The sequence below is a fragment of the Mytilus trossulus genome, chromosome 3 (genome assembly GCF_036588685.1).
Source record: "Mytilus trossulus isolate FHL-02 chromosome 3, PNRI_Mtr1.1.1.hap1, whole genome shotgun sequence".
Lineage (NCBI taxonomy): Eukaryota > Metazoa > Mollusca > Bivalvia > Mytilida > Mytilidae > Mytilus > Mytilus trossulus.
The window spans coordinates 22,710,653-22,738,648 of record NC_086375.1 but is presented as its reverse complement, the minus strand read 5'-3'; the positions used below and the strand labels follow the sequence as shown (position 1 = coordinate 22,738,648).

The 27,996-nt window shown below is 31.7% G+C and overlaps 1 protein-coding gene across 1 annotated transcript; it reads right to left on the bottom strand.

Moving 5' to 3' along the window:
* Window positions 1-64: 64 nt before the first annotated feature.
* LOC134710570 (uncharacterized) lies at window positions 65-27,995 on the bottom strand. The gene is made up of 23 exons (XM_063570945.1): window positions 27,865-27,995; window positions 26,223-26,305; window positions 24,933-25,087; window positions 24,039-24,169; window positions 23,332-23,467; window positions 22,650-22,753; window positions 20,930-21,051; window positions 20,351-20,516; window positions 19,362-19,546; window positions 18,392-18,502; window positions 17,763-17,834; window positions 15,597-15,647; window positions 14,508-14,566; window positions 14,093-14,239; window positions 13,536-13,737; window positions 12,548-12,594; window positions 11,795-11,836; window positions 11,198-11,384; window positions 9,393-9,528; window positions 7,198-7,304; window positions 6,180-6,304; window positions 3,190-3,309; window positions 65-2,872 (listed from the first exon to the last, which is right to left on the bottom strand). The coding sequence occupies exons 1-23, from the start codon at window positions 27,959-27,961 to the stop codon at window positions 2,695-2,697; spliced, it is 2,763 nt and encodes a 920-aa protein (XP_063427015.1). The 5' UTR covers window positions 27,962-27,995; the 3' UTR covers window positions 65-2,694.
* Between the last annotated feature and the right edge of the window lies 1 nt (window position 27,996).

Sequence of the window (27,996 nt, the reverse complement as noted above, 5' to 3'; positions counted from 1 at the left end):
TCCAACAAATCTATGGCTTCCATGAATTATTTCGATTCTGATAGGACAAATAAGTTCATTTAAATACTGAAGCAAGGATGAGTATGCCGTGTGTGTAGCTGTTCTTTTTTTACTCCTGGTTAGAAAGAGCTCAAATAATCACATAAATCTTTAGCTTGTTTTGATTATTTCGTAAATTATCGCTAGAAAAAAATATGTTTAATTCTCACACCCAATAATTGCGACTTTTAATTTACATGTTTTCTCGTAAGCTACCATCAAAACCAAAATTGACATGTGGTGGACTTCCTGAAATCACTTAATATGCGAATTATGCAATAGAATAGAAAATAAAACAACACCTACCTCAGAATTTCATTTTATTACAATAGTATACGAACCTCGATGGTTACACAAAAAATTATAGTGTTTTTATACTGCAACTTAAATTAGTTTATTGATAGCTTTTAAAATCATAACATAAATATCAAGATAATTTTCATCCCTTAATGAACCCCTGATTTTATAAAGAAAGTGTCCTATGATGAAATTGACATTGCGTAAAGAAAGCTGTGTTACTATATTTAGGAAATAAACACAACTAGTTGTAGTGTATTATTTCTTTTTATTATGCATCCTAATAAGAATACAAATTCTTTTGTCTAAAGTATGTTTTATTTCAATTTTTAATACAATAAAATCAGCAATGCATTTGCAAATAAATTCAAATACATATGGATTTACGTGGGAGGTATATTGTAACATCCATTATTTTGAATATTTCTTAGTCTGCGCTAAGTATAGATATATCCAGAATTTTCACATGGTGTTGTTAACAAAGCGAAAGAAGCATGCCATATTAGAATGTAACTTATATTAAGCAGCATTTTGATTAACAGCAGATTTTTTTGCATTATATATCATTATGTGGAAAAACACATACACAGATCTAGTGCAATGGTGACATAGTTTATTGAAGTACCTTTGTGACTTAAAATACATGGTTCAAGTCCAATATCTGAAGTCAGAAAACAGTGATGTGCCTGCTATTAAATATTTGTTGACAAGTTAAAGCTGAATATTGCTAATATAAATGCATACTGTGGATTCATTTATGTATGTGGATTTAAAGAAAATAATGTATCTTCGTGCATATTAAATATCCAAGGATATCTTACACAATTTTAATCTAGAGACTCGAAAAGTTGGTTTATCTATCTATTTCTAAATATGAAACCCATTGATGCCAATTCAGGCTTTTTTAGTGCAGTAATAAATTGACAATATTGTTGTCTGTAATATAAAATTACAATATCTCAATGGAAACAAGAAAACAAAGCAAAACTTAATACATCTGAGCTTAAAATGCAAAATATGTTGGTTTACAAATCAAAATGATGTAATGTTCTCATGACTTTTGTTGATTGTCATTAAGTTTTGCAATTAAATCAGATAACATATTAGACATGACCATATAACACTATATTTCAATATACTCATCCATAACGATATAGTCCCTCATTAAAATATAAGCAATAAAAAATATACAAAAAAGTAACAAATGTATAACAAAATAATATCATTAACAAATAAAAAAAATCTCTACAACTTGCAATGTATTTATTGGACTTCTTTTGTAAACAACTTAAATATATAATAAAATTTGATAATATTCAGCAGAACAAAAGCATTACAATTCACAGCCAATGATTGGTTTAGATATCGTCGTTTCAGGTACAAACAGAAATTATTACAAATCCTGGAAACCAAGTAATTTTTGTATACACACTACTGTAGATTCATTATTTTTGTGGGCACCGATTTTGGTTCATTAAGGAAAATTTGCATGTTCAGTTATATTTAATTTCATGGTCTTGGGCGAAATCTGCATAACAAGCCTATAGGAAATTCGTGGTTCAGTTATACATACGAAATCCATGAAAATTGGTATCAAACGAAAAATATATAATCCACAGTAAGTTTGTTAAAAATATGTTACCAGGATATTATAAATAAAAAATAAGAAAAACATAAATAAATATATTAATTATTAAGCACCTGATACTAGATTTTCTATGAGTTAGACCAAGCAACTAAACTAATTCTTTCAACCTAAATAACTAAAAAACTGTACAATTGGAAGACTAAATACATAATGTAAAATAAACAAAAAAAGCACAAATAAATTACAAGTTGGGATCATCAACAGTTTATTGTTGAATGAAACTACTAATAATTGGTTTCCTTGATCATAACATAACATAACAAAGCTGCGAAATGACAAAAAAATCTTGTAACATATCGGAAAATCCAGAAACTCCTGCAAATCAAACAGATTTTAATAAATCTTTATTAATCCAACATCCGAAACGTTTTCACCCCCTTTTTCCCACATCCCCATTTTTTTTACCTTTTATATACCACACCCAAAATATTTGGTCATCACCCTCTAAAATTCTAAAATAATTTGCAGTTAATGGATCAAAAGGACTATGGTTAATTTCCTTGTTGGTACCCAAAGTTGAATATATAAGTGTATAATTGGACAAATATCAATTTTTTACAGACGTTTTAAAACTTTTTGGTGTAAACCTTTGAAAATACTATCAATTTCTTAAATGGCAAATTGCAATATTTTCTGATTTGATTCTGTTCCCTGGTTGAGAAATGCTGACTTTTGATGTTTATGGTTATGTTGCTAAGAAACTGTCTGTATCACACATGTTGAACTTGGTCGTCATGGTTTTGCTGTGTCATAAGACCTTCTGAATCACTTCCTGGTACTAATAGTTTAAACACATTCTGTAACTTTCCTACTGACTCAGACAAACCTACGTTCACCACATATCTCTTGTGCCATACTTCTTTGTAGGGTTCCATTAACTCTAATAACCTGCAATCAAAATTACTGGATAAATAACACTAGTTTAAATATTAGACCACATAATGCAAATGTTTTTTTGAACTTAATTATATTTGCACACATTCAAATTTGATCACAAAGTAAATGATTAATTAAAATAATGTGATGCGGTGCAATATTCAGAATTATTATGATTAGAACAGCAGTTAATTTTCAAAAAGTTTTATTTTCTTTAATCTCTGCACAAATGACTGCTTGCTAGACAAATGGTAGACAGCTGAATAATATCTGCTCTGATCTTAACCTGCATTTCCAGAAACAGCCAGCTTTTACTGTAGTCTACTAACCTGTTAGCCAGATCTGTTTTGACAGTAGCTGGAAGATTACTGACCCCTAAATTAACTACAGCATAACCTGCATGTCCAGCCATAGGGTTCTTACCAGCCAGTAACAAGGATTTACAAATTCTACAATGAAAAAAAAATGTAAAGTGTGATAGTACTCATCTGTGTGCTGGAGTTTCTCGCTGCAATTATTGGCCTTCATGTGGCGTTTGCTCTGTGGACGATTGTTGTCTCTTTGACACATTCCCCATTTCCATTTTCCGTTTTATCTATATTTATATTCAATACACATTTGGATACATTGATGATTAAGCGATAAATAACTATCAAGTGACAAAAGCAAACATTATGCATTGCTAAAAAAAACTGTATTTGTTGATTTGTAATCAGATCATAAAATCACAATGTTATTTTCAATGTTTGGCATAAATGAAATATTGAATTTGTGTTATTTGTTTTGTTTGCAATATTATGAACCTCCATTTTTAGCTCACCTGGCCCGAAGGGCCAAGTGAGCTTTTCTCATCACTTGGCGTCCGTCGTCCGTCGTCCGTCGTCCGTCGTCGTCGTCCGTCGTCGTCGTCCGTCGTCGTTAACTTTTACAAAAATCTTCTCCTCTGAAACTACTGGGCCAAATCAAACCAAACTTGGCCACAATCATCATTGGGGTATCTAGTTTAAAAAATGTGTGGCGTGACCCGGTCAACAAACCAAGATGGCCGCCACGGCTAAAAATAGAACATAAGGGTAAAATGCAGTTTTTGGCTTATAACTCAAAAACCAAAGGATTTAGAGCAAATCTGACATGGGGTAAAAATGTTTATCAGGTCAAGATCTATCTGCCCTGAAATTTTCAGATGAATCGGTCAATGGGTTGTTGGGTTGCTGCCCCTGAATTGGTAATTTTGAAGAAATTTTGCTGTTTTTGGTTATTATCTTGAATATTATTATAGTTAGAGATAAACTGTAAACAGCAATAATGTTCAGCAAAGTAAGATCTACAAATAAGTCAACATGACCAAAATGGTCAGTTGACCCGTTTAGGAGTTATTGCCCTTTATAGTCAATTTTTAACCATTTTTCGTTAATTAAAGTAATCTTTTACAAAAATCTTCTCCTCTGAAACTACTTGGCCAAATTAATCCAAACTTGGCCACAATCATCTTTGGGGTATCTAGTTTAAAAAATGTGTGGCGTGACCTGGTCAACCAACCAAGATGGCGGCCACGGCTAAAAATAGAACAAAGGGGTAAAATGCAGTTTTTGGCTTATAACTCAAAAACCAAAGCATTTTGAGGAAATCTGACATGGGATAAAAATGTTTATCAGGTCAAGATCTATCTGCCCTAAAATTTTCAGATGAATCGGTCAATCGGTTGTTGGGTTGCTGCCCCTGAATTGGTAATTTTGAGGAAATTTTGCTGTTTTTGGTTATTATCTTGAAAATTATTATAGATAGAGATAAACTATAAACAGCAATAAAGTTCAGCAAAGTAAGATCTACAAATAAGTCAACATGACCAAAATGGTCAGTTGACCCGTTTAGGAGTTATTGCCCTTTATAGTCAATTTTTAACCATTTTTCGTAAATTAAAGTAATCTTTTACAAAAATCTTCTCCTCTGAAACTACTTGGCCAAATTAATCCAAACTTGGCCACAATCATCTTTGGGGTATCTAGTTTAAAAAATGTGTGGCGTGACCTGGTCAACCAACCAAGATGGCCGCCACCGCTAAAAATAGAACATAGGGGTAAAATGCAGTTTTTGGCTTATAACTCAAAAACCAAAGCATTTTGAGGAAATCTGACATGGATAAAAATGTTTATCAGGTCAAGAACTATCTGCCCTGAAATTTTCAGATGAATCGGTCAATCTGTTGTTGGGTTGCTGCCCCTGAATTGGTAATTTTGAGGAAATTTTGCTGTTTTTGGTTATTATCTTGAATATTATTATAGATAGAGATAAATTGTAAACAGCAATAATGTTCAGCAAAGTAAGATCTACAAATAAGTCAACATGACCAAAATGGTCAGTTGACCCCTTTAGGAGTTATTGCCCTTTATAGTCAATCTTTAACCATTTTTCATAAATCTAAGTAATCTTTCACAAAATCTCCACTGAAACTACTAGGCCACAATCATCTTTGGGGTATCTAGTTTGAAAAATGTGTCCGATGACCTGGCCATTCAACCAAGATGGCCGCCACGGCTAAAAATAGAACATAGGGGTAAAATGCAGTTTTTTGCTTATAACTATGAAACCAAAGCATCTAGAGCAAATCTGACAAGAAGTTAAATTGTTAATCAAGTCAATATCTATCTGCCCTGAATTTTTCAGATGAATTGGACAACCGGTTGTTGGGTTGCTGCCCTCCAATTGGTAATTTTTAAAGAAATTTTGCCGTTTTTGGTTATCTTGAATACTATTATAGATAGCGATAAACTGTAAACAGCAATAATGTTCAGCAAAGTAAGATCTACAAATAAGTCAACATGACCTAAATGGTCAATTGACCCCTTAAGGAGTTATTGCCCTTTATAGTCAATTTTTAACAATTTTCATTAATTTGGTAAATTTATATGTAAATTTTTACCAAATATAGTTCTCTGTTACTAATGGGCAAAGTTCATGATAGATATAATTGTAAGAAGCAAAATCGTTCAGTAAAGTAAGAACTTCAAACACATCACCATCACCAAAATACAATTTTGTCATGAATCCATTTGTGTCCTTTGTTTAATATGCACATAGACCAAGGTGAGCGACACAGGCTCTTTAGAGCCTCTAGTTTCTGGAGAAGTTGGTTGTTAGGTTTTAGCAGTTGATGTGGTCAGTTGTACTGTCCAGTATCATGGTTATTCCTGTTATCCTTTTTATATGATGTAAACTGGATCCACACATAAAAATCAGCACAAACTAACCTACATTAACCTAGATTTTTACCAGGAAATGTTATAAAAATGAAGTGGATATACATAAAATCTTTTCTTACCGTGCAGAAAATATCATAAGATCACAGGTAAGACTCAGTTCCTTTTTTATATGTTCACCGTCTTTACAGGTTAAATTTATTTTGAGCACTTCTTGTTGACATTTCTTCAAATGACGGACACTTCTCTGGAAAAAAAAAAGATTCACCAAATAACCAACAAAATTTACCATGCACATGAAAACATATACATGTATATGAATCACACTATTAATCATATGTTAAAAAAAATGCATTTTAATTGTACAGCCACAAACAATATGAGCTCAAATGGATATGTTTTTTTAATTCAAATTATTTGGTTCTACTACTAATGAATGGAAGAAAATTTAAATTCAAATGAAGTCTTTAAACTTTACTTGCTCTTTCTTTCTTTCTAATTGTCTTCTATATAAATTCAGTATTTCTATCAAATTGAGAGTCTAGCTGAAGATTCATTTAAATGGATGTCAACAGCCTCAAAATTAACATGAAACTGACAAGCTGGCTTTACTTCTGAGAACTTATGTTCAAGGGAAATAACTTAGATGCTGGCATTACAAGTTCAGCTGTTTAAAATGGTTGAAAAAGTCTAACAAAAAATAAATACTTAAACACAAAAGGAGTACCACTTTCTTTCACGTAATTTAAAAAAAGAAATGAATATAATGCCTAAAAATATTCTTCTAATAAATAATATAAGGGAATTAATTACATGAGAGTAATATTGGCACCACATCAGAGTGGGGATTCAAAACAAAAGGGGAGACAACTACAGAATAAAAAAAGATGAATTATATGATCAAGGGAGATAATTAATTGTAAGGCCTCTGGTGTTGAATGTTCTATGGGTATTGATTGCACCAGGATTAAAATTCAAACCAAAAGGGGAGACAACTGCAGCAAAATAAAATGATAATGGGAGATAATTACCTGTAAGGCCTCTGGTGTTAAATGTTCTATAGGAATGCATCAGGATTAAAATTCAAACCAAAAGGGGAGACAACTGCAGCAAAATAAAATGATCAAGGGAGATAATTACCTGTAAGGCCTCAGGTGTTAAATGTTCTATAGGCACTGCATCAGGATTAAAGAAGAATTGAAATAATGTTGATCCATGTTCATCTGGTAATTTCTGACTATCTCCTCCTAGAAAAAATAAACAATTTATCATGTAAAAAATAAATTGACTCTGAAAATTTTAAGGAAATCACATTATTTTTTTAACTCTAACATTTATTGTATAATTTCCACACCCATAGTTCATTGTATTGACTATCAAAGGTTTTTAAAAATTTAAAATTAAACTAGAGGCTCCAAAGAGCCTGTGTCGCTCACCTTGGTCTATGTGAATATTAAACAAAGGAAGCAGATGGATTCATGACAAAATTGTGTTTTGGTGATGGTGATGTGTTTGTAAATCTTACTTTACTAGTCTTGCTGCTTACATTTATCTCTATCTATAATGAACTTGGCCCAGTAGTTTCAGTGGAAAATGTTAATAAAAATTTACAAATTTTATGAAAATTGTTAAAAATTGACTGTAAAGGACAATAACTCCTTAGGGGGTCAATTGACAATTTCGGTCATGTTGACTTATTTGTAAATCTTACTTTGCTGAACATAATTGCTGTTTACAGTTTATCTCTATCTATAATAAAATTTAAGATAATAACAAAAAACAGCAAAATTTCCTTAAAATTACCGATTCAGGGGCAGCAACCCAACAATGGGTTGTCAGATTCATCTGAAAATTATAGGGCAGATAGATCTTGATCTGATTCATAATTTTACCCCGTGTTGGATTTGCTCTAAATGCTTTGGTTTTTGAGTTATAAGCCAAAAACTGCATTTTACCCCTATGTTCTATTTTTAGCTGTGGCGGCCATCTTGATTTGATAGTCGGGTCACCGGACACATTTTTAAAACAAGATACCCCAAAGATGATGATTGCCAAGTCTGGATTAATTTGGCCCAGTAGTTTCAGAGGAGAAGATTTTTGTAAAAGATAACTAAGATTTACGAAAAATGGTTAAAAATTGACTATAAAGGGCAATAACTCCTAAACGGGTCAACTGACCATTTTGGTCATGTTGACTTATTTGTAAATCCTACTTTACTAAACATTATTGCTGTTTACAGTTTATCTCTATCTATAATAATATTCAAGATAATAACCAAAAACTGCAAAATTTCCACAAAATTACCAATTCAGGGGCAGCAACCCAACAACGGGTTGACCGATTCATCTGAAAATTTCAGGGCAGATAGATCTTGACATGATAAACATTTTTACCCTATGTCAGATTTCCTCTAAATTCTTTGGTTTTTGAGTTATAAGCCAAAAACTGCAGTTTACCCCTATGTTCTATTTTTAGCCGTGGCGGCCATCTTGGTTGGTTGACCGGGTCACGCCACACATTTTTTAAACAAGATACCCCAATGATGATTGTGGCCAAGTTTGGTACAATTTGGCCCAGTAGTTTCAGAGGAGAAGATTTTTGTAAAAGATAACTAAGATTTACGAAAAATGGTTAAAAATTGACTATAAAGGGCAATTACTCCTAAACGGGTCAACTGACCATTTCGGTCATGTTGACTTATTTGTAAATCCTACTTTACTAAACATTATTGCTGTTTACAGTTTATCTCTATCTATAATAATATTCAAGATAATAACCAAAAACTGCAAAATTTCCACAAAATTACCAATTCAGGGGCAGCAACCAAACAACGGGTTGACCGATTCATCTGAAAATTTCAGGGCAGATAGACCTTGACCTGATAAACATTTTTACCCCCGTCAGATTTCCTCTAAATGCTTTGGTTTTTGAGTTATAAGCCAAAAACTGCATTTTACCCCTATGTTCTATTTTTAGCCGTGGCGGCCATCTTGGTTGGTTGACCGGGTCACGCCACACATTTTTTAAACTAGATACCCCAATGATGATTGTGGCCAAGTTTGGTTCAATTTGGCCCAGTAGTTTCAGAGGAGAAGATTTTTCTAAAAGTTAACGACGACGGACGACGGACGCAAAGTGATGGGAAAAGCTCACTTGGCCCTTCGGGCCAGGTGAGCTAAAAAGGTGCAGTTAAATTACTCTGATCTTTGAACTGTTGAAAGCAATTTGCTCATAAAACACTGAAACCATGAAAAAAAATATAATGTTTCTCAAATTATCTGAACTTTTATATTTTGTTTCCAATAAAAAAATCAATCTAAAGTTTGATATTTACCTGCTTGTCCTCTACAACAACGTATAAGGTATGTTTCTGCTCGACCAAGTTCTACAATCACATGACCAATAGTATTTGTGGTGTCCTTAAATATGTGTCTATTTAAAAGCTCACCAAGATTGCTGTATAAATAATCCTGAAAATATTTAAATTCAGTAGTTAAAATAAGCACATGGAATTTTAGTATCCATAATTGTGAAACACAATATGCAAATTTATACCACTAAGTCAGTAGTTACTGCAAAAGAATTCAACTCTTAAAAGAAATTTGATTGCTGGCATTCATTTTGAAGATCCTCTTCTTTCATTTAGAATTTTTAAACATTTTTTTTTTAAAAAAAAGATTGAAAACATTTTAAAATTATTTCAAGAATACTTTAAAACTAGAGGCTCTAAAGAGCCTGTGTCACTCACCTTGGTCTATGCTAATATTAAACAAAGGAAGCAGATGGTTTCATGACAAAATTGTGTTTTGGTGATGGTGATGTGTTTGTACATCTTACTTTACTGAACATTCTTGCTGCTTACAATTATCACTATCTATAATGAACTTGGCCCAGTAGTTTTTGTGGAAAATATTGGTAAAAATTTACATTTTGGTCATTTTGACTTATTTGTAAATCTTACTTTGCTGAACATTATTGCTGTTTACAGTTTATCTCTATCTATAATAATACTTAAGATAATAACCAAAAAACAGCAAAATTTCCTTAAAATTACCAATTCAGGGGCAGCAACCCAACAACGGGTTCTCTGATTCATCTGAAAATTTCAGGGCAGCTAGATCTTCACCTGACAAACAATTTTAACCTGTCAGATTTGCTCTAAATGCTGTGGTTTTTAAGTTATAAGCAAAAAACTGTGTTTTACCTCATATGTTCTATTTTTAGCCATGGCCGCCATTTTGGTTGGTTTAGCAGGTCACGCCACACATTTTTAAAACTAGATACCCCAAAAATGATTGTGGCCAAGTTTGGATTAATTTGGCCCAGCAGTTTCAGAGGAGAAGATTTTTGTAAAAGATCTATAAAATTACGGAAAATGGTAAAAAATTGAAATTAAAGGGCAAAAACTCCTAAAGGGGTCAACTGACCATTTTGGTCATGTTGACTTATTTGTAATTCTTACTTTGCTGAATATTATTGCTGTTTACAGTTTATCTCTATCTATAATAATATTCAAGATAATAACCAAAAACAGCAAAAAATCCCTAAAATTACCAATTCAGGGGCAGCAACCCAACAACAGCTTGTCCGATTCATCTGAAAATTTCAGGGCAGGTAGATTTTGACCTGATAAACAATTTAACCCCCATGTCAGATTTACTCTATATGCTTTGGTTTTTGAGTTATAAGCCAAAAACTGCATTTTACCCCTATGTTCTATTTTTAGCCATGGCGGCCATCTTGGTTGGTTTGGCGGGTCATGCCACACATTTTTTATAAACTAGATACCTCAATGATGATTGTGGCCAAGTTTGGATTAATTTGGCCCAGTAGTTTCAGAGGAGAAGATTTTTGTAAAAGTTAACGAGGATGACGACGGACGACCGATGCCAAGTGATGAGAAAAGCTCACTTGGCCCTTCGGGCCAGGTGAGCTAAAAAGGAATCTAATGATGGCCTTTAAAAATTACTAAAAATTAAATATTTATATATATCTATATAAACATTGAGGAAATTTCCGAATTTGGTCCTTCAATTTATATAGATTTTCTATCAAATGCTCACATGGTCATTTGAGATAAACAGGCTTCAAATAATAAAGAACAATGCTAGCTAGGGTTTTGAGGTTTAATATATTTACCTGGTGACAATCAGAATTCCATGCTAATCCGGCAAGTACAAGGATGCCAGGCCAGGCAAATGGTAAATGTGTTAAATGTCCTTTACCAGACCAGTTACAGACTATTGCCCCTAGTGCACCATGGGCATCCCCACATTTCACAGCACTAAAAATATTGTTGATAGCTGCCTCAGGACAACCTGCTAAACTGAAATATAAAATAATGTGTTTTCATTATTATGTTTGATGTAAGTCCTATAAATGAAATATTTCTCCTTTTTGTCACTGCTTTTTATATGAATGCACAAATTTCAGTGAGAAATAATTTAGCTTTTGCGATTATTTGTGATATTTTCAAGTAAGGAAAACAAGTTCCATTAAAAAGTATTTTTTCTTTCATAATATGATAAAAGTCAGCATAAATAAACACTTGCAAAAAATTTGACCAAACAGAGGCTGGAAATTACCCTAGTTTCATTTTCTTTTTTAGTAGTTAATAGTTATTAACTTTTCAAACAGATTATCACAAATTAATCTTAATCAGACCAGTTGCCAAAAAATCTGCATTCAGTTAGAGAATTCCTTCTCTAAACATTCTATTATATGTGTATGTATTACCTGTTCCATGCTGAAGTTCCTGGACACATTATATAACTTTTCCTGAAAGTATAGAATAAACATTGAAATAGAAAACAAATAACTTTTGTTGAAAATATGTGGTAACCTTAGTTTATAAATTAACACTTTGTCAGTAATCAGATGTTCAGTGTTTGTTGTTTGATGATGTGATTCATAAGTGTTTCTTGTTCTTGACTTTTATATAGATTAGACCGTTGGTTACCTGTTTGAATGGTTTTACACTTGTCAATTTTTGGGCCCTTTGTAGCTTCCTGTTCGGTGTGAGCCAGGGCTTCATTTTGAAGGCTGTATTTTTACCTATGATTGTTTACTTTTACTAATTGTGACTTCAATAGAGAGTTGTCTCATTGGCACCATACCACATCTTCTTATATTTTTTTGAGCTTAGTCTGATTTCTGTTATTTCAGGTACATTTGAAAAGATTGATATATTATCTGAATTTGGTTTGACAATATTTATTTTTTGTATTTGAAAAAACAAATTTTTGGTGATCTCTTTTTTAAAACTATATTTTAAACTTTTACAACAAAAGATAAAACATAAAATGAACAACAAAATAAGTCAAAAGACTTACATCAGTATAAAGCAAAGTACCCTCAATACAAGCATGTTAATAAACAGCTTAAATTCACAGCAATAAAAACACAGATAACAAAAACAAAACTAAAATAAATAAATTAAGATGCCTGTACTCCCAAAATCATGGTTTCATTAGAAAGTATAATTCTTACCCACGACTGGACAATGGTGAGCAAAATCTCTGGAAATCATAATCAGCCTACAAAATAAAAATACAAGATAGTCAGATAATGGTTTTTACAGTTTCTGGGATAATTAATTGACTGTGCTAGCTAACAAACCTGTTATATTTCTTTTGTCATTCTAGGTAAACTTATTCTGTAAATTCCAAAGTTTTATTTAGATTTATTTTTTACAATTTTAGTTACTTTGCTACTCGTCTTTAAGAAACACTTAAATAATCTATTTTGCCTAAAATTCAAACATTCAGCATCAAGACAGGACATTCTGAAAACCTTGATGCATACCGAAAGGAGAAGGTCCAGTAAGACCCCTTTTTGGCCCCAAAATTTAGCAGTTTTACAAAATTGTTAAAATGGAAACTTTTAAAGAGAAGAATGCTTCTGCTACATACATATGGCCTGTTTTTGGCAATACAATGCACAAAATATCGGGTACTAGCACCATTAAGTCATGCTACATTACTGAAATCTTCACTATTCTAGCATTTTAGTTAAATTTTAGACGGTTTTCATGTAAAACGAAAGTGGCTGCATTCATGTTCATCCTTAATCTTGAAATGTAAGTTGTATTTGATGATAATACATAACATATATAAAAAAGGTTGAGGATGAACACTGATGCGGCCACTTTCATTTTTGATAAAAAAAAACATCTGAAAAGTGAAATTTTTTTCGGCATATTTGGTAGATTTTTCATATTTGAGCTTGAATCGGATCGTTTTTAATGACTTAATCAGTCAAAATCTTTCACAAAACCTAATTGATTCAAATGAAATAATCACTAAAGTGTTTAAAAAGTGGTCAAAATCTTTCGTTAGGTGAACCAGAAATTTGAGTCCAAAATTGGTCCTTACCGGACCTACTCCTTTCTGTTTATACTTATGTCATAATATCCATTTGTTTCTTTTTCACTCTAGAAAAAAGTCAATTCAACATCATAGATTACAATTTGCCATACCTGTATACCATATTCACTAATGACAACATCTGGTGGCAGGTGGATTAACAGTTCAGAGTCCATCCCATGTAATGGATAACCACATATATTGAGAATTTGGTTATGGCGTAGAGGTAAAAGTTTCACAGCGTCAGTCACATCTAACACATTATTTTCTGTATCAATCACAAAACTACTCAATCGTGGACCTAAACTCACAAACCTAAAACATAATATACAACATAATTAATTTATCATATCAAATTGTAGTATGTCAAATGTATGTATTATTTTTTGCAATCTCTAGAAATAACAAAATACAAAAGTTTCGAAATTCTCTCTTTTTCTCTTCTTCATTTAAAATCCAATAAAGTTATCAAATGTTCAAAAAGAATTTGATCAAATCTCAGTGATGTTTAAATTAAATAAAATATCAGCAGGTAAGAGATGAATGAAGGAGGAAGGCATATATGTAGTAACCCATGTGTTGAGATTGCGACTAATTCTACTTTTCACAAATAAGATAGTAGCTTGATTGAATAAGTTAGCTTAAACTCTATCCTGCATGGCGAACTTACTGGCTATCTGTAAAACAAGTCATAAAATCTTCAATGGTTGAGTATATATCATCTAATTCATCAAACTGGACCTGTGGAGCCACCTCTAAAACAGGAACTAACTGTATACCCAGATCAGAACAGTGGTCTACCAAATCCATTATTTCACTGTAAATAGAAAAAGATAGGTATGAGTGAGATATAGGGCAAATAAAACTGAGACAGCAACCCAAAATTACACTTCAAAAGGAGGTATTTGTATTGGTAATTTCAATCACACAATTATTAAAGTATATCATAAATTAATGGTACTGAATTTGTTTTCTTATACATAAATTCTTTTTTCTCCCTTCTTATGTTGAATGGTTTTGAAATAATCCCTAACAAGACTAATGGAAAAAAATGTTTTTTTCCAAACTATACAATATAAATGTACCTTTTGGAATATCCTAATTGCCAACCTTGTGTCTTCAAAAACCTACAAAACAACTGAACCTACAAAAGAAGTATAAATTTTTCAATATAAATACATTCTTTTCTCTCATTTTTCTTCAATTTATCCCTTTCTGCACCCATTGTATAAAAAAATTTAATCAACGTATGGTTTGTATGATCTCAGTTCTTTATTGGTAAAAATCCGAATATGAAGTCAAATTTTCTTGCTTTCCTCTAAAATTCCTATTGTGACGGCATAAAAAAAGACGACCATGTCTGATGACGTCACATAGAAAGAACACATCTTTTTGCAGATTAATCGAAAAGAAGGAAGTTTGCCTGCATAATGTTAGAAAATTATTAGAGGAACAGATTCAACCACCAAATCTCGTGTAATAGGATATTTATCCACTCTCGACAGTTGAATTTTAAATATTTAAAACACTCGGACAAGCCTCACATTTTAATTTTGAAAATTTAACTGTCTTGAGTGGATAAATATCGTATTACACTTGATGCAGTGGTAGAATCTATAAATATATATATCATTGTTATTTTTTAATGCTGCAAACTAACATATTTTCATGAACAATTTTATTTCCTGAGTAGATTAAACATTTGATCTTTCTTTATAAAAATTCATCAAGAATTAAGATAATTAGGAAGATAAATTATTGATTACACAGATGAAGATGAATATGTTTCTAATGCCATAACTGTACCCTAATTACATGCATTACCCAGTTAATAATAACATGAGCAAAACGAAGAGTGCTACATGTGGAGCAGGATCTGCTTACCCTTAGTTTTTGGTGGGGTTTGTGTTGATCAGTCTATAGTTTACTATGTTGAGTTTTATATACTTTTGTTTGTCTATTGGACTTTATTCTTTTTTTTAGACATGGTGTGTCTGTTTAGTTTAGAATAGACATATGAGTTTGAATGTCTCTCTGGTATCTTTTGACCTGCTATTGCAAAGGGGGCTAAAAAGGGCTGAATGCAAAATAAAGTATATGTGGAGATAAGTAGGTTTACATTTAGTATTTGGGTCCTTAGTAATACAGATAAATGCATTTGTAATTGACCTTACCATATTGATTTTAAGTCCTACTAAGGTGTCTATCATTCTCTTCAGAGTTTCCTGTAAAAGCATATCAAGGTATAATTTTTTTATCTTTTAATAGGTTAATAAGAATTTCAAGCAGTGATTACTCTAAGAGAAGATTCCTATGAAGTTATAGGTTAACAAGAATGTGTCCCCAGTACACAAATGCCCCACTTGCAATATTATTTTCTATGTTCAGTGGACCGTGACATTAGGGTAAAAACTCTAATATGGTATTAAAATTAGAAAGATCATATCATAGGGAACATGTGTACTAAGTTTGAAGTTGGTCAGACTTCAACTTCATCAAAAACTACCTTGACCAAAAACTTTAACTTGAAGCGGGTCGGACGGACGGACGGACGGACGAACACACGCACAGACCAGAAAACATAATGCCCCTCTACTATCGTAGGTGGGGCATAAAAATTGTAATTCATAAACATTATATTAGCATGCCTTATTATTCATATTGCTTTAATTAAATGATTTAAAAAGACCTCATAGGGTTACAAGAGCGCAATTATTTGTTTACATTTTACCGGCAAGATTTTTACCCCAAGATGGTACTCAGAATAGAATCCTATACGGCTTCTAATTGGTTGATACAGGATTGGAATTACACTTAATCGAAAGCTTATCCAATTAGGTTTAAAAATTGCCGAAAATCATATTCACATTTTACGAAGTATAGAAAATATGCCTTTTTCAGTAAGCGAAAAAAGTAGACGATTTTTTTCAACTGCATTTTAGGTCAATTTGAGCCGCATGACCCTATATTTTTTTTTTGGTTGTAATGCAACACTGGCATTTCTAGTAACAGGAACTGCCACCCGTTTTTCCCTAGTTTGTGTAGTCTTCGAGAAAAAAAATACGGAACACTAGTGGTATCCTATGGAAAATGCATTACGAATAATTGCGCTCTTGTAACCTATAGAGAAATGACACTTTTTTTTAATAAGGCTTTGAAAAATATCAAAAATTGTCATTTTGCTCGGGAAAAATGTGAAATAGTGAGAAACGGGCTCAAATGGACTTTTCATCGACGTGAATTCATTCTATAGTCTGTTTCCTATTTGTAGTTATTTCTATATCTAAATCTAGGGTGGGCTCAATGTCGACAAGGTATGAAGAGTATGCAACGTTTTTGTGATATCTACTGTTTTTATCGGAAAGAGCATGTATTAATCTTGAATTTGAAGGTAAATTTTGGTTTTTAACCTTAATGACAGTGTCTCAGTTGCTGTTCTAGCAAAAAGCTAATTTCGTGAAAATTGGCCAAAAGGGTCCCTAAGCAAATACCAACGATTTAGTTAAATTGCAAAGTAGAAAAATTAATCTTGGCATTGAATATCGTAGTCTAAGAATAGTTTCTCTGGTTAAAGTAGAAATATCATAATATTTTCAACATTTGGGAAAACTATAGTCTGTTTTTTCGAGAAATGGTTTCATATATAGCCATTCTTCCAAATTCGATGTAGCTTTTCCATATCAGAACGGTTTTGTCGACAATATGGTCAGTGTTGGATGACCTTCAAAAAATTAAGCCAATAAATTAACATTATCTTCATGTCTCTTTGACCAGTACCGTATTTGGTGAAAAAATCAGTTCCAATTTTAGGCCTGATCGGCGGGCAAAAACTACTTCTCCAAATTCAGAGAGTGATCAGATAATGTTTTGAAGATGTGATATCATCTAGATAGACGCGAGCGCGACTTTTGGCGCGGGCGCTTAATTTTCGGAATTTTTTTTCACTACTGTATAGGTTACAAGAGCGCAATTATTTGTTTACATTTTACCGGCAAGATTTTTACCCCAAGATGGTACTCAGAATAGAATCCTATACGGCTTCTGATTGGTTGATACAGGATTGGAATTACACTTAATCGAAAGCTTATCCAATTAGGTTTAAAAATTGCCGAAAATCATATTCACATTTTACGAAGTATAGAAAATATCTTCAATTTCTGCATGTCGGAAAATGCATTACGAATAATTGCGCTCTTGTAACCATAGGTAAACCTTGTGTCTGACCATTTTATAAATCTTTCAGCAAATAAATATGATTTTTAAAACTGTTATATTAATCAAGTAGCCTTAAGTTCCTTTGAGAATGATAAATATATTATTAAGTATAAAAAAAAACTTACAAAGTTAGGTACCCTTCCTTGTGAAGCATCAAACAGAACTCCTCGGTAGTGTAGATCAGGCCAATCATCAATCTAAAGAAGAAAGAAAAATATAAATATGTCTTGAAACTATAGACACCTCACAGTCACTGTTTCTGTCTTGTTTTATTTTCTATAAATCTTCATGATTTTTAATAAAATTGAGAATTGGGAATGTGTCAAAGAGACAACAACCAGAACAAAGAGCAGAAAACAGCCAAGGTCATCAATACAGAGAGAAAATAATTGAATTTCCTCGATTAATTTCATTTCAAGTCATGCTAGATTTCATTGTTGTTCATTGTTTTAGTTACATTTCAAATGTAAGCTTCAAATAAAGATATTGTATTACTCATCAGAACATAGTATGCCCTTTTTTGACACCTACAATGATTTTACTGAAAATCTCCAACATGCTCACTTTTGATAGGAAACATGAAATCTGACATTTTAACATGGGAGAAATAGGTATAATTATCCTTATCATTGAACTATGCTCTCAAAAGGATATAGAATTTTAAAAAAATAACAAACTAATGATATCTTGTGTAACCATCTTATCATTGTATTTAACAATCCCACCAATAGTTACTGAGTTATGAAATACTTACCAATAGTCCAGGTATAATTATTTCCTCGTTATCTTTATACAATGACATCAGTTGATACACAGTAGATATGGCACAATGTAAACTGTCGTAATCACTACACAACATTTTTATCTGAAAAAAAAAATAGTATACAGAACATTAAGTATAATTTGGATCCTACGGATGTGTTTTATATTCTATTTTAGCTTGAAAACCTTAAGACTGTAAAATTTTAATTAAGAAATAATATTTTACACTGAGCGTTAGCGAGGTGTAAAATGTGGTCAAATATAATACCTACCCATGTTAAAATGAGCATAGAGCATGACATGAAGGAATTATTTCGATTCTAATAGGACAAATGCAGTATTTTTATAGGTCGAAGCGTAAGAAAATACCGTAAAAACGTTTGGCTTTTCCCGTTTCCTCCCCGAGGAGTCTAATGCATTACAATTCATATTTGACAAGTTTAAAAACTACGAGCAGGGTAAATATGTGTTGTTTTATAAAAATATATGATAAAAGTTTATGCTGGCTGCGTAAATGTATACATTTTAAAGGATAACGATGGAAATAACGTTTTTATACACAGTAAGTTCGTGCGCATGTGTCAAAAATATTTTTTATGCTCATTAGAACACGGCTTTGTCTACAAAGCGTAATAAGGACGTCATATAAGAATGTTATATTTAAGCCTGAAACCAGTAAAACTTGTCTTTAGATACAGTTTTATAACCGTTAAGGGCTGTTAAGCTCTAACATGGCTATTTTAAAACCTTTGTTGCAACCTTTGAACCCTGGAGTATGATAAATGATAATTGTAATGCAGTTTTTAATAAATAATCTTGATATGTAGCATTAGTCTAACAGTTACCTTGTGATATAGATAATTTGTGTAAATTTCATGACATTTGACATTTCACGAACTAATCTGTCTTTGAGATATTATGAGTTTGTACATTTCCTAAAATTTGACCTTTCCAGCACTGACCTGTCCTTGAGATATGGTTAGTTTGTACAACCCATGTCCTGGACACAATCTGTTATTGACATGACATTGTAGATGTGGTAATCTTGTATCACTCAGACTACTCAGGAGGTTGATTGACACATCTAAACCCAATGATGTAAAACTGGGTTTTCTCATCTTTACAATCTTCATTACTTGTATGGAATCTAAAATGATAATAATTCTCATTGCAGATCAAGATTTTGTGTGTAGATAGTTTTGTTGAATCTTTGTTGATTTCAGATCACTTGTTTGGGTTAAAAATTAGTTTTATAATATGTAATTATTCAATAAAGCGTTTTAAAGAAGTCTTTGAAAATTTGCACTCTTTTGCTAATAAAGTTTTTAATTTACATAGATAAATATGAAAATGAAGATCCAAGATATGAGAATTTTTCCAAAACAGTTTGTACTGATGTTATTTTGTTTCCTTACTACATATACTGTGGATTCATTTATTTTCGTGGTTTGAGGAAAAATTACATATTCATGGATATTTAATTTCGTGGTTTTGGCAGAGTCTACACTCATTCCTTTATAAAATTTGTATTTCGTTGAACATTTGAATTCGTGGTTCTCCTGTACCCACGAAATCCACGAAAATTGGTATCCAACGAATATTAATGAATCCACAGTATAACTGTAGAAATAGTCAGTTAAATTATTTCACTGTAATTTTATAACTACATATATAACTGTAGAAATAGTCAGTTAAATTATTTCACTGTAATTTTATAACTACATATATAACTGTAGAAATAGTCAGTTAAATTATTTCACTGTAATTTTATAACTACATATTATGTAACTGTAGAAATAGTCAGTTAAATTATTTCACTGTAATTTTATAACTACATATATAACTGTAGAAATAGTCAGTTGAATTATTTCACTGTAATTTTATAACTGTGTATTGTTTCTCACTGAAGCAAGGAATGAGGCTTTCATTTGAAAATAATCTGGTTTCTTACTTTCAGCTGGTCCCCCTGAGACATATACAGGAAGATGATGACGGATGACAAAAGGTTTTGTTTCTTGTTGCAGCATGCTTTGTGGTTGTGGCCATAACAAGCTTAGTTTCTCTTCAGTAACAACAGGATGTGGTGGCTGGATCATGTCATCAAATGAAACAGTTTTCTGGAAAATTAAAAACATTTCTATAATTTATGTGACCTTTCAAAGTAACAGTGATTTAATTTGTCTTAATATTTAAATACCAGATAATATGTTTGACAACTTCCCATCATTATTTTCCATAAAATACAAGAAATATTTCATGTTAGCCATTTTTTTATAGGGTCAATATATTTTGATGCTTTCTTAAAAGAGCTAAACAAAGAATTTTTAAGGTTTAAAACCAAAATTATGCAGGTATAAAGAAAGGTTAATTTAATATTCTGTTCAGTCTCATTATATATTTCTTTAGTCATTGAAATTGAAAATTTAATTTTTCAAAACCCATTTAAGTTTTAACTGGTATGTTCCTAATTTCAGTTTGTATTGTCCATTCAATCAATCTTCATCCAAGCATGGCTATCTGCAGTACATACCATAAATGTAGGAGTTTTAAGTTCAGGAGATCCTGGCTCTGATCCATTAGCTGCTGTTCCGTTCATTCCTATTGTTTCTGTACTAGCTCCAATGTCAGTTTTCAAAGACAGCTTTCCTAAATCTGCAGAAATAACAAAATTAAAAAAAAATTGTTACTTGTACACGTAATTGAAAAAAAATATATCTTTTTACATTATCAACTTCCAAGTTAAGGATGAACGAGTCTTGTAATCAGCTTGAAACTAAATGCATGGACTAAAATACAATAGCAAATCATATAGGTCTACTGGATTTTATTGTTTTAAATCAGTTGAAATCCAAAAGGTATCCCCTCTTGCAACATTCATTGCAGAAATGACAATTTTAATCAACTTTCACTGTCTTGGTGCTAAAGTTACATGTAATAGATAAAACAAGTGAAACTGTGAGCTACTGCTCACTGATGATACCCCCGCCGCAAGTGGATAATAGTAATAGTGTAAAAATATGCAAGTGTTTGGTAAACAGGAAGTTGTCGAGTGATGAATCTGAAAACGCATCACACGGTATAGCTGACTTATATAAATCCTGAAACCAAATTTCAGAAATCCTTGTATTGTAGTTCCTGAGAAAAATGTGACGGAAATTTTCAACTTGGCTATCATGTGTAAAATCATACAAGTGTTCGATAAACAGGAAGTTGTCAAGTGATGAATCTGAAAACGCATCACACGGTATAGCTGACTTATATAAATCCTGAAACCAAATTTCAGATATCCTTGTATTGTAGTTCCTGAGAAAAATGTGACGGAAATTTTCAACTTGGCTATCATGTGTAAAATCATACAAGTGTTCGATAAACAGGAAGTTGTCAAGTGATCAATCTGAAAATGCATCACACGGTATAGCTGACTTAGATAAACCCTGAAACCAAATTTCAGAAATCCTTGTATTGTAGTTCCTGAGAAAAATGTGACGAAAATTTTCAACTTGGCTATCAAGTGTAAAATCATACAAGTGTTCAGTTAACAGGAAGTTGTCAAGTGATCAATCTGAAAACGCATCACACCGTAAAGCTGACTAAGATAAACCCTGAAACCAAATTTCAGAAATCCTTGTATTGTAGTTCCTGAGAAAAATGTGATGAAAATTTTCAACTTGGCTATCATGTGTAAAATCATACAAGTGTTCGGTAAACAGGAAGTTGTCAAGTGATCAATCTGAAAACACATCACAAGGTATAGCTGACTTAGATAAACCCTGAAATAAAATTTCAGAAATCCTTGTATTGTAGTTCCTGAGAAAAATGTGACGAAAATTTTCAACTTGGCTATCATGTGTAAAATCATACAAGTGTCCGGTAAACAGGAAGTCGATGAATGATGAATCTGAAAACGCATCACACTGTATGGCTGACATATATAAATGTTGATACCAAATTACATAAAGGGTGGATGTGTAGTTCCTGCGAAAATTGTGACGAAAGTTTAATGGGACGGACTGACTGACGGACGGACTGACGGATAGACAGACAGAGGTAAAACAGTATACCCCCCCTTTTTTAAAGCGGGGATATAAAAAATCCAACACAATTGCTAACTTAAAAATTCTGTTTTAGCTTTTTTTGGTGTGTTGTAGGTTTCTCAATAGATATAGTTTATTTCAATTAAAAAAAATAGAAATTCAATTTGCATGGTAAAGTCCAACAAATTTTATAAAATCATAAGACTGGCAATTTACCAAATTCTTCTTCTATATTTATAAGTGGTGGAGGATTGTCTAAGGCATGGATTATTTCTTTCCTAGTTCCAGCTAGATCTTTGCACGTTTTCCCCTCATCTTTGCTGTAATAGAAAATCCAAAGAATTTTAAATAACTGGTTGAACAGGTGTGTTTTATATATAACGTCATAATGATATTTATTGTAAATATAACGAACTTGTTAAAATACCCATCTAAATAGTATAGTTTCCTGCAAGAAGTCTTACTTGGTTAGACTGCACAAATATAGCAATTAATGAGAATTAATTCAAATATAACTCAAGATTAAGTAACTTTTATATATATAAATAGAATGTGTTGTGAATTTCCCTATTTTATTGTGTAGCAAGAAAACGAGTCAGATGACACCATTTGTTCTTTTCTTATCTGAGAGCATATTATGATATAGTTTTCTTTTTTTCACACAAAATTGGGTTTTCAATGCATACGCCATACATGAAAAATTGAACAGATTATCTGTTTCCATTCAGTGTCAGATCCAGGGGAGAGTTCCTGGGGTTGGAACCCCCCTTTTTTTTTTTAAATTAAAACAATTAATGCATTTGAATGGGAACATATAGTTGGAACCACCCCCTTTTGTCCTGGGTTAAGAACCTCCCTTTTTTAAATCGCTGGAACCGTCACTGCCATTGCAACTTACCCAGCTGTGACATTAAGTGATGAATCAGCACCATATGCCAATAACTCTGTGATGACCTCAACATCTCCTCTCTTAATGGCATCATGTAATGGAGTGTAACCTTGACTGTTTATCTGATTCACATCAGCACCTCTTGCTATAAAGACATATGAAATATTAAGCTATTTTAAGCAGACAATAATCTGACAAAAATTTTAATAAAGTAGTCTGGCAAACATAAATACATTCAGAATATCTGATAAACATAGTATGAAATATCAATTTATTTCATGGAAAATTCTGATTTAATGGATATTTTATTATTGAAATTTATTTGTGGTTAGCAAATAGTCATGTAGTTCATGAAAATAATCCTTAATCCTTCAAATAGCTTGTAAACTTTAACTTAAAACAAAAATGTGTCGATAATACACACATACCCTACTCGCACTATCATTTTCTAAACTCTAATTTGGCATTAAAATTAGAAAGATCATATCAAAGGGAACATGTGACTAAGTTTCAAGTTGATTGGACTTCAACTTCATCAAAAACTTCTTTGACCGAAAACTTTTACCAGAAGCCAAACAAATTTACAAACAAACGGACAGGTGCACAGACTGCTAAACATAATGTAACTTGGTGGCATTATAAAGAAAGCCACAAGCGATGCGAACAAATACAATTTATTACATTGGTCCTTTGTACAAGTTAAGCTCAAAACTCACCACATAAACACTGGATGATATCCCTGTTTGCAAATGATGCAGCCCAGTGAAGAGGAGTACTTTTACTTTCTTCACTGTCATACAGATTTACATCTACTCCTGCTGCAAGTAACTGACAAATTCTCCCAACACTGAAACAATAACATCATACTACATTTGTAATAAAAAAATATCTAGCACTGCATTAGTTAAATTTACGTTTTATAAAAGAGACATGATATCAAATTTAAATAATAAAATCAACATTGTTTAAAGGTATGTAGCTCCTGAAGACTTAACCTCAGAATTGTTTCCAATTCCACAAGAACAATTTTTGTTTAAATCAACATTGTTTAAAGATATGTAACTCCTGAAGACTTAACTTTGAATTGTTTCCAATTCCACAAGAACAAGTTTTGTTTAAATCAACATTGTTTAAAGATATGTAGCTCCTGAAGACTTTACCTCAGAATTGTTTCCAATTCCACAAGAACAGTTTTTGTTTTTTTACATGACATCATGATCATGAATAAAATTTACTATGTACAAACAGACAAATGTGCATATAAAATACAATTTAAGGTGGTACTAAACACCTTGACTAAAATTAATTTGTTTAATTTTCATAAAATTTTGACAAAATATTTACTTCGACCCTTTGACGTGTTTGACAAAAATATCAAAATTTCAAAATCTTGTACCAGATACATTATTGGAAAAAGATGGTTCCATATATAGCAGTTTGACAAACACTTATTTTGATAATTGCGAAGCTTCACATTTTCTTAACACTAGAAAGAGATTTGAAATTTCAGCTGATTTTACAGAGTTATCTCCCTGTAGTGTTATGTACCACCTTAATGGATTGCCTTGCTTGAATATTATTCAGGATTTAAAGTTAAATTGTTTATATACTTAGACTGTGCTGCAGCTTGTAACAGTTCTTCATTAAAGACTTTTGTAATATTATGTGTTGCTGCTAAGTCCACTGCTGTTTTACCATGAGAGTTGTGGATACCAGGATCACTTCCAGATGATAATAAGGTCCTAACTACATCAATCTTACCTAGCTGTAAATGCATTTTTAGTTAAATGTATTTTGTTTTTTGACATGATCTCATTAAACATTTGTTAAATGAACTTATAGTTTTACAAAATCTTTTTCAACTCTTAAGTCTCTAGACATAAGCATACTTTTCTCATGACTTGTTTTGGAAGAGTCAGATTTTAAATAAAAATTCCTTAATCTTATCTTTTTTTTATAAATCATATATGTAATGCAAATTTGTGACTAGAAAAATATCAGCCATTTAGATAACAGAATTTTGTTTATTGCTTGTTAAAAATTTCATATTTTGTTTTGGTTAACTATTTTGTCATAGATCAAGCTGTTGGTTTTATGACTATATGGCAAAGTTTTGTTTCTAATAGTTAAAGACTATACTGTGACCTATAGTTTCTTGTATTCACTTCGATTGGACTATGTTTTAAGGTAGTTTTTTCATCAGCAATCATAGATGATTTTCTTATTTCATATTTAAAGGCTAATAATCATTTCAGAAATCATCTGTTATTTCACAGTATAATTCCCTAGAAATAGCCATAGGCTTGATGACTTTGACAACATTACATGAATGATTCATCAACCCAAAACTTTTTTCCAAGTCAAACCCTTCAAGGTTACATGTACATGATAATAATAACATCAGAGAAGTCGGATTTACATAGTGTTGTCATGAAACAGAGGTTCCAAGTGGAAGAAATATTCTGTTATATTATTTCCCCTGGAGCAAATAACAGAAATCATCTGTTATTTCACAGAATAATTCCCCAGGAACAGTCCTAGGCTTGATTTCTTTGACAACATTACACGAATGATTCATCAATCCAAAACTTTATTCCAAGTCAAACCCTTAAAGGTTTCATGGTAATAATAACATCGGAGAAGTTGGATTATTTAGTGTTGTCATGAAACAGAAGTTCCAACTCAGCATGCTCAGACCAAGTGGAAGAAATTTTCTGTAATATTATTTCCCCTGGAGCAAATATATATATATAACAGTATATGTTCTTACAGGAAAAATGGTATAGAATATTTGTTCCAACTGGACAAATATTATTGCAATATTGTTTATATCAAATTTTCCAGGGGAACTTCTGTTAGTAGGAACAAATTTACCTTGATAGTGTTACTAAATAAGTTACCTTTGAAGCAACATGAAGTAATGTTCCATCGTCATGGTAACAATTGTTCAGTACATTTGATATCACCTGATTATGGTCATCATCTAAAATAAATTGTAAATACATGTATATAACTATTTAGAATTCATAAATATATAAATTTTAACTTTCCATTTATGTTCTATAGCTAATTGAGGATTTATTTTAAAAATGGATGAATAACATCCTAAAATTTCCAACCACACTTGTACTAAAAATATTTTCTTGATATGATTGAAAATTCACATAAATTTATCAAAAACTACCGCCGTCTACCGGTCATCAACATGAAAGAATGACAACAACTGGAAAATCCAATGATATTGACAAATCTTAAGTTGTTTTTCAAGAATGCACATTAAGATTCATCATAAACTTTCTTCAAATATGGCTATATTATCTACACCCTAAATTTTACTCGGAGTATAGAAAAACCTGTGAAAAATGCAGGTGTTTATTTCTTTTTAGCCATCATGACATTCTAAAAGACTAATATATGCAGACTAGAAAAAATACACATCAAAATTGAACATGTTGAAGTTATTTTAATTTTCTGAAATATAAAATGCATATTACTTTTACATATCTGGGTATATCCATGCCATAAAACTTTCTTGGGCATGTTGGGTGCACATGTTAGTACAAATGTACGTATATAGAAGATTTTGCTGAGTAAACACGGCCTATAATCATCAATTACTTTTTCAACAATTGGAAGGTAGCTGTTGCCTGGTAACTAATTATCTAACTTGAAATGAATCTGAGGCTTTTAAGTATAAAATTGATAAAATTTTCAGACTCCCTGAGACATAGCGAGCTTTATGGAGTTTGTAAGTGTCTGACTGAAAAACTATCGGAAATGTTCAATAAATTAACCACATAATTCTAATCTTAATTGAATACAAGTTATATCATAAAGTATATATATTTTGTCATATAAAATGACCAAAATAAGTTTGATTTATTTGATGTTAATTGTTTTAAGATGGTTTTGGAATTTGGGAATGCACTAGTACTCAGCACCATTATTTATTTACCTGTTCTGCATTCTTTACCATTCTGTGATTAAATAAATGTGATTTAAACAAATTTGGAGTGACACTTTACAAGTTTGATACACTAGCATCACTTTAAAGCTAGTTTAAAAGATATTTTATTGATATAATCAGAAATAATCAGGATAATAGCGAGTACGTTTTTAACAGGTCTGTTTCCATATTGTTTCTTTATTAACATTGACCAGACAATAAAATCAGCTGAAATTTGGTAGTCTTAAGTCCCATCAATATATATGTTCCTGTTGTGACCTAATAACCCGATAACATACATGTGCAAGCATTGTGACATGCATTCTATACCCTACTCATACATGAGATGACACATTTTTTTTTACATGTACATGCATGAAATTGAAAGTTTTCAATAACCTCAGCGTCTGCTAAGGGGATTGTTGTCAGGTTTAGATCCTCATTGACTCAGGTAAATTAAAGAGTTAAAAAATGAGCTTTAAAAGCTTGGCAACATAAACTAACTATAAAAAAGTTTGTTATGTTGGAACACTTTTGGTGCAAATTATGTCAGAACTTTTACACCTTCCCTCTGACGATTATCATAACATGCATACTCTGCTCTATTGTTGATATAAAAGCTCGTAAAATATCTGTTCTGTCATTTTCTACAGCTATGTGAAGTTGTTGAATTATTTCTGACTTTTCAGTCATTTCGTCTGTTTTCGTGTACACCGGAACCGCTTTCA

Excerpts from the sequence above, each read along its gene's own strand:
- LOC134710570 (XM_063570945.1), bottom strand. The coding sequence starts at position 27,961 with ATGACTGAAAAGTCAGAAATAATTCAACAACTTCACATAGCTGTAGAA. Across the intron at positions 26,306-27,864 it reads TATATCAACAATAGAGCAGA|ATGATGACCATAATCAGGTG; the intron begins GTATGCATGTTA and ends AATTTATTTTAG. Across the intron at positions 12,595-13,535 it reads TTAGTGAATATGGTATACAG|GCTGATTATGATTTCCAGAG; the intron begins GTATGGCAAATT and ends TTTATTTTGTAG.